General features: G+C 42.2%; 1 protein-coding gene across 1 annotated transcript in view; it reads left to right on the forward strand.

Annotated features, from left to right (window-relative positions):
- The window catches only part of LOC115355186 (NLR family CARD domain-containing protein 3-like), a 66822-nt gene extending 53828 nt beyond the window's left edge, over positions 1 to 12994 (forward strand). Inside the window, exons 10-12 of the mRNA XM_030045892.1 lie at positions 8895 to 8918; positions 10230 to 10276; positions 12450 to 12994. Of these exons, the coding sequence (XP_029901752.1) occupies positions 8895 to 8918; positions 10230 to 10276; positions 12450 to 12994 (616 nt within the window). The remainder of the gene's footprint in view (positions 1 to 8894; positions 8919 to 10229; positions 10277 to 12449) is intronic.
- The last annotated feature ends 2630 nt before the right edge of the window (positions 12995 to 15624 follow it).

Below are 15624 nucleotides of genomic sequence, written 5' to 3' on the forward strand. Positions count from 1 at the left end.
TTTCAATTGTTAAACATTCCATTAAGTTTTCAATAGAAAATGTCATATTTACAATAATATTTGCAATATTTACAATATTTACAATAAAAAATATTTACCATAAAACATTTTTTAAAAAAAATCATTTCCATATAAACAGCTCTGGCATCATGAACGTGTCAAATGATTGACTGGAAACTGTTAATAAAGCAAAAGATAATAAAGACAACAGGTGTGTTAGATAAAAATCTGCTGGTGTTTTGTGTCTTGTTCTCTCCATCAGATTCCTATGAACTCAAACTGGACACAAACACAGCAAACAGACACCTCGTCCTGTCTGAGGACAACAGGAAGGTGATAAGAGTGAGAGAGGAGCAGCCATATCCTGATCACCCAGAGAGGTTTGACTGCTGGAAACAGATCCTGTGTAGAGATGGTCTGACTGGTCGCTGTTACTGGGAGGTCGAGTGGAAAGGAGAGGTTAATATCGTAGTGACTTACAGAGGAATCAGCAGGAGAAGAGGTGATGATGACAGCAGTTTTGGACACAGCAAAAACTCCTGGTGTCTGAGCTGCTCTGATAAAAGTTTCGCTGTCTGTCACAACGACTACTGGACACCCATCTCTGTCCCCTCCTCCTCTCACAGAGTGGCAGTGTATCTGGACTGGCCTGCTGGCTCTCTGTCCTTCTACAGCGTCTCCTCTGACAGACTAATCCACCTCCACACCTTCACCTCCACATTCACTCAGCCTCTGTACCCGGCCTTTGGGCTTTGGTCACATGACTCCTCAGTGTCTCTGTGTCAGATGGAGTGAGAGTTGCCTCCTGTGTGGAGAAACACTTCTAACATCACACAAGTATAAGAACATGGACATATTTCTTTCATTCTTTCTCTTTTGCTTCTTTTTGTCTGTTGTTGCTGTTGGTAAGGTGCACGGACGTAATTTGGGGGGGGGGACATGTCCCCTCCACTTTTTCAAATGGCAGTTTTGGTCCTCAAGCAGTTCAAACCCCCCCGCCCCCCACCGCCGTACTCAAGTCAGTTGTGTCCCCCCCCACTTCTGAAATCAAAATTTCATCCATGCTAAGGTGTATTCATCTGATTTTCTGTCTTTGATGATTTGACAGTGTAACCAGTAGGCTACACACCACTGATTAGCTAGATGTAAGGAATAATAATAATAAAAGCAACTGTGAGAATTTGGAGCAGTCTCAGAAAACCTAGGAACGTCAGGAGCCTGAGTTCGATTACTATAATGAAATAGAGACAGAAGACATGGGTGTGGATTTCGAATGTATAATTACCATAAACCATCTGAATTCAAGGTACAATGTGGCAATTACAATTCACCAAAACAATAAACCCTGTGTGCACAGTAAAGAAAATAATAAAGACTCAGGGAATTGTTAAATGTCTTTGTAAGAGTCACAGTTCTCACTCCCACTCCAGTTTAGGAACGTATGAAGAAAGGTATGTATGCTGTCTGTCAGAGCTATGTGTATGTGTGTGTACAGTTCAACCCTACCACGCTTGATGTTGGTGTGGAATATGTAAGTATTCTTCAGTTCACAGCCTTCCCACTGCAAGCAACAAGTTCTGCATCTTGTGGGCTGGGCTCGCCATCCAGTACTGGATCAAAATCTCAATCTCTGAAGTCTTGGTCCGTTGCAAGATGACCTCACTCAGCACGATGAATCAGAATGTGCACAGGAAGTGGCGTCAAGTCTCACTGCACACACTTGGGCACTCCGCGTTTTCTCTGTTTTTTTTTTTTTTTTTTTTTTTAATTTAAAATTAATTTCTCCACTGTTTTCACTTAGTTTTTTACCACTTCAGATTCAGATTTCAGATTCAGATTCAAATTGCTTTTATTTGTCATTATAACAGAGGACTGTATATCGAAATTTCTTTAAGTTACATCCCCTCCAAGAAAAACAAAAGACATAACAATACAGGGGTTTACAAGATAAGAAGAACTTCGGCGGCAGCCAGCGTGTGCGGCGCACCGTTACGTCAGATGTAATAGGGGTACATTAAGAGGGGGGAGAAAAAAAGGTCAAATGTCAAACTGGGCTCCTAAGGGAGTACAACATGGCATTTGGAAAAAAAAAAACACCCCAGCACAATAAGCACATGTAAAAACATTACAACATGACTCGAGACATTGCACATGTGGAAGGAGGAAGGGATTGGGGGAGGGGGAGGTGTCCCAGCACAGACGTGGGGCTACGCAGCCACTACGGTGCATCCGCACCCACCAACTGCCTCGTGACGGGAGGGGGGGGGGGCTCAATGAAGGCGTTGAGTTCCAGGGATGTGAGTGCTGGTGTGACCTTGTGTGTGTGTGTGTGTGCGTAAATCCAAGAGCTTCTTCGCTGTTACAGTCTCAGCATTGTCTCTGGCGTCTGATAAGATGACAACCCCAAGTCGTTGCCCGAAAGACGGCCTTGCGAGTCTGCACAGAGTTGAAGATCCCAGGTGGAAGATGGGTGATGGGGAGGGAGGGGGGAGAGCCAGTGGCGGTTCTAGACCAATTTTACTGGAGGGGCCTGGCTGGGGCCAGGGGTTTTGTCAGAGGGGCACATTCAACCTGGGGCAAAAAAGACAAAGATTCAAAATTATATCTGATTTTTTCCCCCCATAAAACTAGTGATAACCCATTGTAACCAAATTGAATGGTTCAAAGTATCACATTTGAGACACAAATATAAGAGACAGAGACAATGGAAATATCCTATTTTTCAGTGTAACCTTAGTACAGACAAACTCCTCACTTAGTACAAACTCCTGCTTCTAAAGTCTTTATCAGGCAGGTTCATCAACATCATCACATCTTCATTACACCACTGTCTTCTTATCATCTCCATTAATAAATCATCATCATATTTACACTCTAAAAGCTTATTGTTACCTTGTAACAATAAATTATTATTCGTGGTAGTCGTTTCTTGCTTCTGACTGCCTCTCGTCGGGTGTTTGGTAACTTTTCGAGCTCGCCGTTTTCACTGTAGATCAACAAAACTGACTGCCGTTTCCAGTGGTGCAACGCTCTAAAGCGGCTTTCACAAAGCACACACACGGCGCAGACCTCGGCCGGCGCAGCCATTCATTGTGTATGTGATCGCGGAGCGCACCGGTCTGCGTTTATATTTAGAAATCTAGATGATTGACATCATGAGATATGCACTACTCTTGCAAAGACAATGCAGTATAGTCATACATTTATTATAAAATTGCATGTGAAGTCACACACACACACAACAGATAACAGGTGAAATCAGGTGAAATGAGAAAAAATACAGCCTCCGTTCATGTAACATAATTTATTACGAAGCATTAGTTCAGCTAATTCATAAATTAAAGAATGTATTTGCCTGTTTACATGGTGCATCCGAAGCTGCTGCATTGTCCGCCTGAGAAAAATTGCGCCAGAACGGAAAACTACTTCCTAGCGTCTGTTTCAGTCGCGTAGCAATCAGCGCCACATACGTGCACGCCGTGCATGCGTGCGCCCTACTCTACACGCGTGTGCACGCTGCTCTGCGACGTCATAGATCTATGTGCGCCGTACCCAGAGCAGAGCGCGGCCCAAACCGCGCGCTATCACAATGTAGCCTATAATCTTTGTTCGGAGGGGGGGCCACAGCGGGGTCCAGACTCAGTGTTACGGGGGCACTGGCCCCTGCTGGCCCCTCCCCAGAACCGCCAGTGGGGAGAGCGGCAGTCTGCATAACCATCCAGGAGAAAAGTGAAGACCTTATCTACAACCGAATTGTAGATAAGGTGATTGTTTTGGGTCAGGCTGACTCTGCAATTTCCATCAGCCTTAAGTCTCTGTGGTTCTCTCAGTGATTCCGAATAATCCAAAATATGACACAAACCTCAGAGACGAGCTCCCAACTTCTCTTAGTTGTCACCAAACTGGCGTAAAAGTCCAGGAATTTCTTCCTGCTTGTGAATCAATTCGCGAATTGATTCCAGCAACGCATGAGTCTGAGTGTTGGTGGCTCGGCTCAAACCTTCGATCATGGCTGGCAGCTTCTCCAGAGCCAAAAGTGCTGCCAACACCCTCTGAACTTTGCGATAAATCAGGAATCAACCAGTACCAATCAGCAGAAATCCTGTTATCATAAATCCAATCATGTAGATGTCCTCAGCATCCTCAACGGAAAGGATCGACAGGCACATCACCCTCCACCTCTCCCAGGAGTCCATGGTGTACCCGGCAGCAAACGTTCCGGCGGGGCATGTGGGCTCTCCTTTGCCCAGTTTTCTTCAGTAATGCAGCTATGTTTAATGGGAAGTACTGTATATTTGGTCTGTTGTGGTACTGACTTTTTCTTGGGAATTTGACTTTTACTTTTAATTAGGCTATTGACAAGACTTGATGAACATGTAGGGTACATGACATACATGGAAGTATTTTGTTGGATTTGCCTCTACAGGTGTGTGTGGTCAGTATAAAATGAATTTGAAAAAGTGTAACAGGTCAGTATTCAGGCAGTGTCATCTTCAGGCTCTAGGCTTAGTTTTGCAGCATCAGAAATGTGTGTAATCATATCTGATTAAAATAAAATAAATGAATAAAAGAAGAAAGAAAGAAATGCAACATGAATAAATGGATAAATGAAACAATGAATGATAAATAGATGTGATGAACAGCTGGATCAAAAGCTGAAATAATAAATATCCAGCTGAGTTAAAGTCTCTCCAGGCCAGCAGAGCGCTGACAGTGTCGGCACGCCCTCTTGTGGATTTTTCTGGCCATTGCATGTGTGCAGGTTGGCCGGCTGGCTGTGGTTTTATAACAATAATTAGAATCCACACATTCAAATAGAGTTTCTGATCGTGTTTGTATTTTAGGTGATATCAATTCTGGAGGTGCGTCTGTTGAGGAAAGTGACCTGTTTGGATTCAAGTGCAGTTCTTATGAGTTTAATATATTTTAATATGTTACATGTATTATTAATAACTATGACATGTATTATCTATATTAATACATTTAATTTGTTGTTTTATTGTTTTGTTTTGCTGATTTGTGGTGTGAGATATTTCATGTGTTGTTTTCAATCAGTAAACTGGACACTGATAGTTGTCTTTTATAGGTTTCTGCTTACGTCGAGGGAAGTCGGAGGGTTGATGAATTAGTGACTGCACAAATCTATACATTTAAAATCAGAATGTGCTCTTGAAGTCTGCGGATCTGAATATGAATTGTGTTATAATTTCCAACATTAATGTCTGGCATGGAGGACAATTTTTACAATATCTCACAATGTTTAAGTGTCAGTTTTGTGTTTGTGATCTCAAGACATTTGATTGGTGAAATATACACATGGGAGCAGCTGGCCTTCAGGGCTTCTGAAGATGGCTGGATGGCTGCTTTCTGCAGAATTATAACACTAATTATAATCCACCCATTTAGAAATGAACTGATTACCCCCAAAAAATCCAATGCTCAGATTGTTTAAAATAATAATTCATGAATTCATCAATAATTCATTCATTCATTCATTTGTTAATTCATTATTATAGACCTGATCAAAAGGTCAGAGTGAAGAAAAGAGTTTCTGAATGTGTTGCAGTTCATACTGTAGAAATGATGGCAGCTCTTGGTTTTACAGTGGCTACAGGATGCTCAGCTGCTGAGGGAAATGACCTGTTTAGAATCAGGTGCCACACTTATGAGTTTAACATGTTTTTCATTAAAACACAGAGATGATTTAATATATGAAATATTCCATACTTTGCCTTGAATTTGTCAGCTGGACACTGCTGAGATGCTGTGTCTTTAATGTAAAGGTTGAAGCTCCTGAGAGGCTTCATGAATCAGTGAAGGAGGCATTAAATCAGGACTGCTCTGATCTAAAAATGTATATGAGTAACGTAAAAATAAAAATATTCATTTGCATCAAATGAAGAAACAGCAGCAGGAGAGATGGGATAAGGAGACAAAGTGGAGGTGTTTTGACCATCTTCACCAACAGTGAGACCTGCTGACCTCTGGGAAGATGCTGGAAGGAGGAGGGTGTAGCCTGGAGGTTCAGGTTAGTTAGCTCAAACCAAATGAAATCAGGTGAGGACAACGTGAAGAAGAAGGAATATGAGAAGCTGGAGAAGAACCAGGGAGTGGAAGAGGAGCTGGAGAAGATGTGAGAAGTGAAGGCCAAAGAGTCCCGGTGGTGATGGGAGCACTCGGGACTCCAACAGAGTCCAAGAACAACAAGTGAGATCTGAGTCCAGAAGAGTGCAGAGTTCAGAACAGCTGAGATCCTGAAGAAGCTCAAAGTCCCAGGTCTCTGGTGGAGATTGAGACTGAGGAGGACACACATCACACCCAGAGACATTTTACATCTGTCCACTGGAGTGTCCTCTATGGACACACTGCCTGTAGCCTTGAAGGCCTTGCAGTATTTATTCTGCTGTGTGGCTGTGTGTGTGTCATACAATAACAACAACAACAACAACAACAACAACAACAACAACAACAACAACAATAATAATAATAATAATAATAATGAAAGATATGTGACTTTCCAGGCTTAAGGGCTGCTTTTGATCATTTATTAACCCAAAGGGAGATAAGGTGGAACAAATACTTTGAGAAATATAATATGTCAACACACATTAACTTGTAACAAGAGAACATTTTTAAGAGAAATAATGTTGAAATATTTCTTTAAAATTTGCTGTGCTCATGGACTGAAAATTTAGTTGAGTCTTATTTTACAAGGGTGTTTACTGTGCCTGATATTTTATGATCTAAACTTGTGGACTTTGATATGTAAGTTATGAAGATGTTGTTGCACCTTCAGATCTAAAGTGCTCACACTCTCAGGACAGACGCAGGAAAACAACACAGCGTCTTCTCTCTCTGTGTTTCCTCTCCAGGTGAAGCTGGAAAGTCTCTCTGATTTGATGTGGATGTGACTGAGCAGGTAAAGAGCCGACCAGGGATCATTAGTGGAACAGGCTCCTACATTGTGTTTTAGAACTGGAGGACTGGAGAGCAGACTGGGATGACAAGATGGTGGTGACGTCTGTCAAAATGTGTTTTTGATGTCTGCACATCTGAATATTCATTGTGTCCTGATTATCAACATTTATGCCTGACACTGAGGACAAAATTGTTATTTTTAGTGGTGACAAACATGAGTGCAAGTTAGAATGTAATCTCAACTCATTTCATAGTTTAAATTAAAAGGATGCAACTAGTCAGACAGCTTGGATGAGCTTGACTGAAGTACATTTTTTATATTGTTGACACAATTGATCCAAACAATATAAAAAGTCTAATATTCCCTCAGCCTTTCCCAGTGTGAAGAGTCCCAGAGGATTCAAAGTCCTCTGTAGATGAAGCTGCTCAGTGGGTTTGATGTAAAGGGCGGCTGCTCTGAGTGTTACGTCCACTCTGTATATGTGACATGGTGCTGACAGGAGGACAGCACACATCCTGTCATGGAAAGCTTGTTGTCATCAATCAGCCGCTGTGTTTGTGTCAAGGTGTCGGCTCGGCTATGGATGTGTGTGAGGAGAGAGAGGAGGGGCTCCCTGCCTCTGAAAGCTCTCTGTCTGGGGAACATGACAGCCAGACCAAAGCTAAGAGGTGAGATGAGGATCTCTGACTGTCCATGACTGTTCTCCATCTCAGAGCTCAGCAGGCAAACCAGCACAGCAGCATTATTCACAGGAAAAGCTCTGTGTGTGTGTGTTGAAGCCCAGTCCAGCAGGAGAGACCAGACCCCCCGGAACCTGAACCTGAACCTAAACCCAGCTGTGTGTCCATTAGGAGTGACTGCTCTATGGAACAAAGAATACTGTTCAAAGATGGACAGCACTCTACTGGTCCAAGGTGATATCATTTTCACAGTCATGAGATCTAAAATGAGTTTGACTCTTCATCCTCTGTTGAGTTTCCTCTTTCAAAACATTACATCCAATAATGAGAGCAACATTTTCATCTTGAGTTTCTGCCAGCAGTTATCATGACACAGCACAACACCCTTAATGGTGTGTGTGTGTGTGTGTGTGTGTGTGTGTGTGTGTGTGTGTGTGTGTGTGTGTGTGTGTGTGTGTCCTTCACAGAGTCCACCAGCAGAGCTCAGAGGTTCCCAGTGGTCAGTCTGCCAAACAGACCTGGCCTCCACATTTATGGTGTGTAAATGTACAGCCTTTAACTTCAGCTGCTCACTAATTTTAGAAGAACCATTCTGCTCAGAGCAGCCAAAATGTGAGGACTTTCAATCTGTGTAAGCTGGATTTTTTTGTTTTTTGTTTGTTTGTTTCCTGTCTGATTTTGTTTCGAACTGAAGTTTTAGTCACATGTTTTTCTTTTGCAGCTGCTGGAGGAGAATATCGTCACCTTTGTGAAGAACGAACTGAAAAACATCCAGAGGTCTCTGAGTCCAGATTACCCAGAATGCTTAGAGAGGCAGGGGGAGGATGAGGAGGTGTTGGACGGTGAGGAGGAAGAGCAGAGGAGGAGCAGCAGAGAGGCTTTTCTGCAGATCACACTGCACTTCCTGAGGAGAATGAAGCAGGAGGAGCTGGCTGAGCGTCTGCAGAGCAGTAAGAGAATTTTAACACCTTCAACAGGATGGAGAGGAGGAATGATGGGAAAATGGAAATATTTTCATTTCTAAACTCGGCTGCAAATCCAGACATTTCTGAAATGAATGTCTCTGTTTGTTTGTTTGTTTGTTCATTCAGAAACTCTCTCTGCTCTTTGCCAACGTGAACTCAAATCGAAGCTGAAGAAGAAGTGTGAGTGTGTGTTTGAGGGGATTGCTAAAGCAGGAAACCCAACACCTCTGAATCAGATCTACACAGAGCTGTACGTCACAGAGGGAGGGAGTGGAGAGCTCAATGAGGAACATGAGGTCAGATGGATTGAAACAGCATCCAGGAAACCAGACACACCAGAAACACCAATCAGATGTGAGGACATCTTTAAAGCTTTACCTCGAAGAGATGGACCAATCAGAACAGTGATGACAAAGGGAGTGGCTGGCATTGGGAAAACAGTCTTAACACAGAAGTTCACTCTGGACTGGGCTGAACACAAAGCCAACCAGCATGTCCACTTCACATTTCCATTCACTTTCAGAGAGCTGAATCTGCTGAGAGGGAGAAAGTTGAGCTTGGTGGAACTTGTTCATCACTTCTTCACTGAGACCAAAGAAGCAGGAATCAGCAGGTTTGAGCAGTTCCAGGTTGTGTTGATCTTTGACGGTCTGGATGAGTGTCGACTTCCTCTGGACTTCAACAACAACCAGATCCTGACTGATGTTACAGAGTCCACCTCAGTGGACGTTCTGCTGACAAACATCATCAAGGGGAACCTGCTTCCCTCTGCTCGCCTCTGGATAACCACACGACCCGCAGCGGCCAATCAGATCCCTCCTGAGTGTGTTGACATGGTGACAGAGGTGAGAGGCTTCACTGACCCCCAGAAGGAGGAATACTTCAGGAAGAGATTCAGAGATGAGGAGCAGGCCAGCAGAATCATCTTCCACATCAAGACGTCACGAAGCCTCCACATCATGTGCCACATCCCAGTCTTCTGCTGGATCACTGCTACAGTTCTGGAGGACATGTTGAAAACCAGTGAGGGAGGAGACCTCCCCAAGACCCTGACTGAGATGTACATCCACTTCCTGCTGGTTCAGTCCAAATTGCAGAGCATCAAGTATCATGGGAGAGCTGAGACAGATCCACTTTGGACTCCAGAGACCAGGGAGATGATCCTGTCTCTGGGAAAACTGGCTTTTGAGCAGCTGGAGAAAGGCAACCTGATCTTCTATGAAGCAGACCTGGCAGAGTGTGGCATTGATATCAGAGCAGCCTCAGTGTACTCAGGAGTGTTCACACAGATCTTTAAAGAGGAGCATGGGCTGCACCGGGACAAGGTTTTCTGCTTCGTCCATTTGAGCCTTCAGGAGTTTCTGGCTGCTCTTTATGTCTGTGACTTTCATCAACTCTGGAGACAATCTGTTGACACAAAAATCAACATCCAGGTGGTCTACAGTGTTAAAGAAATCCAAAATAAAACAAAAACACCTCCTCCAAAGTGCTGTGGACAAGGCCTTACAGAGTCCAAATGGACACCTGGACTTGTTCCTGCGCTTCCTCCTGGGTCTTTCACTGCAGACCAATCAGACTCTCCTACGAGGCTTGATGACAAAGAAAGGAAGTGGCTCACAGATCCTCAAAGAGAATCTGCTGCTCTGACTCTGTTTCTTCCTCCAGGGTGGACCATGGTGGACAGCAGAGGTTGAAACCAGGTCTGAGGAAGTGTAAGTGTGGATTTAGTTTGACTCCTGAACACAAAGCAGCAAACATTCAGCTGTTTAGATGGTGCAGCTGCAGCTTCTGCTGTTTGTTCTCAGCTGCTTTTAATGTTGAACCAAAAATCATTTAGTTGCTGCACAAGAACAAACACCGTCTTTATTCCCTGATCCTCATTTGGCTGTTTAAATTTTGTCAATTTAATTTTTATTCATTTGATGACAACTGAAGTCCACAAAGTTGAACTGCTTGAACAGTGCCATGACATCTACCCTACACCTCAAAGCAATATGAAGTTCAAAATATGTATACAACTACAGCCTAGTGGCTTTTAAATACAAAGTTGTTATAGAGAAAATTCACAGACACAGGTATGCACAAAAATAAACTTTTTAGTAAAACTCAAACTCTTTCAGTACACTGTGTTTTCCAGTAGTTCTTCTAGTTTTCTATTGTTATTTTTCATTTCACTGATCTCCTTGTAGTTCACTGTTCCCTTTGTGGTTTGACTGGTTGTAAAGCATATAGTATAAAATTATCACCCAATTCTGTGTTTGACCTTGTTAGTCAACTTCACTCCAACTCATTACCACCAATTTTACACTTATTTTTGGAATGTATGGTCAATAGACCTCATTTACATAAAATGTAATACCTCATTTTTGAGTAAAAATAAGCAGAAATTCTGAATTATTTAGATTATAGTTAAACTCAGGCATATAAATGCATGGATTATCGCAGACTGGTATATGTGAAAATGAAATGCAATCATTTCAAATGTTTGGACCACCACCCAGCACCACCCAGTGACAGGCGGATCAAATTGACCAGGGAATATCACAGGAGGGGAGAAATTGAAAAAAATATCCATAATTCAATGCAAGTAGTGATCATCAATTTTATTTGAAGTGAGTGTAACAGAGAACCATCTGCCATTTTCAGGCAGTTATATGGAAGAAAATCAAATCTTAAATATAAAAGAAAAGTGAGAGAAGAAAAGTGAATTTGACTCAAAGACCACAGAATGGTTAACTATTAACATTTAACAATCCACTTAGCCAAAGCTTCCAAGCACATGTTGTCTTTGATCATTGGTCTTACAGTGGCAGATGAAGACGGACTCCTGGCTAACGAGCTAAACGCCGGTGATGCGCAACGCTTTTTCACCTCTTTTTTTTCACCGGTGAGCAAGTCCAGGCGCTGTTTACAACCAGATGGAGTGACAGCGGGGACGGCCAATCACACATTAGCAAGAAAGAGCCAGTCAAAGAGCTTGTGGGCAGGCCCAAGGGAAACAGGGGTGTATTCAGCGGCGTTACGATACGTAACCTTGTGTGGCGTTGTCTCGTTGAATGATCTGTTTGGTCGTAACGTTTTGTAACAGAGAGCAATATGCCTCACAGGTAGTTTTCCTCCATTTTGTGGGCGTGTCACAGGTGTTATCCAATCAGCATCAGCCTGTATTTAAGCCTGTGCGATTTAAAATGATAGTGCTCCATTATGGCTTCCAAGTCGCTATATTAGTGCAGCCTATGTTTCAAATATTACCCATCATTTGAAGAGGTAAAAGTAGGTAGTATGTAGTAGTATGTAGCCTATGTGTTAACTGTGCTGATAAATCAGACATAGTTTTTTTTTTTTGTTTTTTGTTTTTTTTTTGTTTGTATGTTTTTTTTTTCAATAATATGGCAGCTTTTATTCAACTTATAACTTAAAACTCATTTGTGTAGGCCTAAGGTACAAATCTTGGAAACAATGTTTAACAATAACTGTTTTTTTCTTAGTGGACATTGAATGTATTGCAGTACCCCTATAGTTAATGATCCATGTAAAGTAATGTCCTGCTCAGACAGTTCTTCGGCTACAATCGCGAGGAGAATGGCCCTCTCGGCTTCCGTACTAGCAACGCTTGCGTAATGCAACAGGTTGTTCAGAACTTTATCGTTTCCGTTAGCTTGATGTTACACACCGGTACGTCTGCGCTGAATACAAAAAAAAAAAAAGAAAAAAAAAAAAGTATTTACCATAAAACATAAAATTTTCATTTCCATATAACAGCTCTAGCATCATGAATGTGTCCAATGATTGACTTGAAACTGTTAATAAAGCAACAGATAATAAAGACAACAGGTGTGTTAGATAAAAATCTGCTGGTGTTTTGTGTCTCGTTCTCTTCATCAGATTCTTGTGAACTCAAACTGGACACAAACACAGCACACAGACACCTCGTCCTGCCTGAGGACAACAGGAAGGTGGCAGCAGAGGAAGGGGAGCAGCCATATCCTGATCACCCAGAGAGGTTTGACTACTGGCCACAGATCCTGTGTAGAGATGGTCTGACTGGTCACTGTTACTGGGAGGTCGAGAGGAAAGGAGAGGTTAATATCGCAGTGACTTACAGAGGAATCAGAAGGACAGGAAGCGGTGATGACAGCAGGCTTGGAGAGAACGAAAACTCCTGGTGTCTGAGCTGCTCTGATGGAAATTTCTCTGTCTGTCACAACGACTACTGGTTAAACATCCCTGTGCCCTCCTCCTCTCACAGAGTGGCAGTGTATCTGGACTGGCCTGCTGGCTCTCTGTCCTTCTACAGCGTCTCCTCTGACACACTGATCCACCTCCACACCTTCACCTCCACATTCACTCAGCCTCTGTACCCGGCCTTTGGGTTTGGGTTTGGGGTTTTGTCACATGACTCCTCAGTGTCTCTGTGTCAGATGGAGTGAGAGTCACCTCTAACATCACACAAGTACAGGAACATGGACATTTTTCTTCCGTTCTTCCTCTTTCTCTTTTGTTTCTTATTTTTTTGTTGTTGCTGTCGCTAAGGTGTATTCATCTGATTTTCTGTCTTTGATGATTTTACAGTGTAACCAGTACGCACCACTGATTAGCTAAATGTAAGGAATAATAATAATAAAAGCAACTGTAAGAATTTGGACCAGTCTCAGAAAACCTAGGAATGTCAGGAGCCTGAGTTGGATTACTATAATGAAATAGAGACAGAGGACATGGATGTGGACTTTGAATTAATTTTGAATGTATATTAACCATAAACCATATGAATTCAAGGTATAATGTGGCAATGACAATTCACTAAAATAACCAAAACAATAAACCCTGTGTGCACACTAAAAAAATAAAAATTAAAAAATTAAAGCTGCAAGCAGCGTTGGACAGGCCGAGGATGTCCTAGTGTGTGCTTGACATGAGTAGTGGCAGCTGTGTCATGATCAGAGCAAAATGCAGCCAGACAGAAAAATCCTCATTCAATCCAATGGAGAAAACCCACCCCTGTTTGAGGCGTCACAGCTCGGTCACCGTTTGAGTGACAGACTTAATTTTAAGTTTAAATGTGTCACAAGACCTTGATCTACAAATCTCGTATTTACAAGTTTTTTCCATCTTGTGCTGTTTTTGATCTATGGCAGTTTAAGTTTGAGAGTGTTTTCTGCTGCCTCTGAGGCTTTATCATGGGTGTGTATTGGCATTCCTGCAGGCAGCTAGAGTGAGTCACATGACCAGGCAGAGGGGAGAGCAGAGCAGAGCAGAGCACACCAAAGTCCAAAAGTGTTAAACAAGTCTTCACAGCGGCCAGAAACTTGGTCACATTAAAAAAAAATGACATGCTTTTGTAGGAATTTTCGTCCTCTTTCCATCTGCACAGGTTTGGAAGCAGTCAGACTTTTAGTTTAGACTCCAGGGGCCTAATTAGTGCCAGGTGCCTGCCAAGTTTCTGCCTCTTCACACCAGAGTCCATAGGAAAAAATGAGGTTTTGGTTTTGGCCACTCTGACTTTGAATAAAGGTATGTATGCTGTCTAGTTATTTGTTGCCGCAGCAACTAATCTTCCTGGGGTCCACACATAAAAAAAAAAAAAAAAAAAAAAAAAAAAACAATACATACATACATGCATACATACAAACATACAAATAACATTATACAGTGTATATAGTACATAATAAAACATTACATTTCAATATATCAGTACTCAAACAGTATATTCTGTATAGTACTAAATAAAAAATACATTTCAATATATCATTACCCAAACATTGTATATTGCATAATAACATTACATTTCGAAATATCCAGATATATCTCATTGCAATAAATACAATGGAAGTGATCAGACTTTCGCTCAGAGGATCTCATTGTGTACCTTATCTGCTTTTTAATGCAAACATATTTCTTTTTGTCTCATTGGTATTTTCAATTTCTTTTTAAAGCCTACCTTACTGGTTATCTGTGTTAGATGTAATGGTAGTTTGTTCCAGTATAACATGGCTCTATATCTAACAGTTTTCTTGGCTGGATTTTGGATGAGGAGGTGTGAAGCTATTGCTGCAGGCATGTCTTGTATTGTAGTTATGTTGATCACGTGCACGTGTGAGCTGTGAGTACAGGCAAATAGGTTCTTGTGCAACACGTATGTTTCTAACAAATAAGATTAGGCTGCAGTTCAGTCTGTCTTCTACTTTCAGCCTTGAGAGCTTGGTGTGCATCCCTTCTACACTGTCTCTCATTGAGCTGTTCAGGGCTAGACGGGCTGCTCTGTCCTGAGTAAGCTGGATCTTATTGAACTCTTGCTTTGAGGCATTAGACCAGACAGATGGACAATAATCAAGGTGGGAGAGAACTAATGATTGTATTACTTGCTTCAGAGTAACCTCTGTCAGGAATTAACGACACCTTCTGATGATGGAAATACCTCTGCTCATTTTGGCTACCACATTGTTGGTAGGAGTGGACCATGAGAGTGTTCCATCCAGTGTAACACCCAAGAGCTTTGCTTCACAAACTTGCTCTATATCTACTCCTTCAACAGATAACTGTAGCGTTTCATCCTTTCTCATAGCATGCTTGGATCCCAGCAGCAGACTCTTGGTTTTTGAGATGTTTAACTTAAGCCTGTTTTCAGACACCCATGTAGCCACTAGACTCATTTCTCTTTGAGGGACTGTGTTAAGCTCCTTTGTGTTGCCTGCTGATGCATACAATGTACAATCATCTGCGTACATAACCATACATGTATCTTTTAATACACATGGCAGATCATTTATGAATATGGTGAGTATGTGAGCATTCTTCAGTTCACAGCCTTCCCACTGCATGCAACAAGTTCTGCATCTTGTGGGCTGGGCTCGCCATCCAGTACTGGATCAAAATCTGAATCTCTGCAGTCTTGGTCCGTTGCAAGATGACCTCACTCAGCACGATGAATCGGAATGTGTACGGGAGATGGCGTCAAGTCTCACTGCACACACTTGGGCACTCCATGTTTTCTCTGTTTTTTTTTTTTGTTTTGTTTTTTTTAAATCAATTTCTCCACTGTTTTCACTTAGTTTCTTACCGC

The sequence above is a fragment of the Myripristis murdjan genome, chromosome 23 (assembly GCF_902150065.1).
Source record: "Myripristis murdjan chromosome 23, fMyrMur1.1, whole genome shotgun sequence".
Lineage (NCBI taxonomy): Eukaryota > Metazoa > Chordata > Actinopteri > Holocentriformes > Holocentridae > Myripristis > Myripristis murdjan.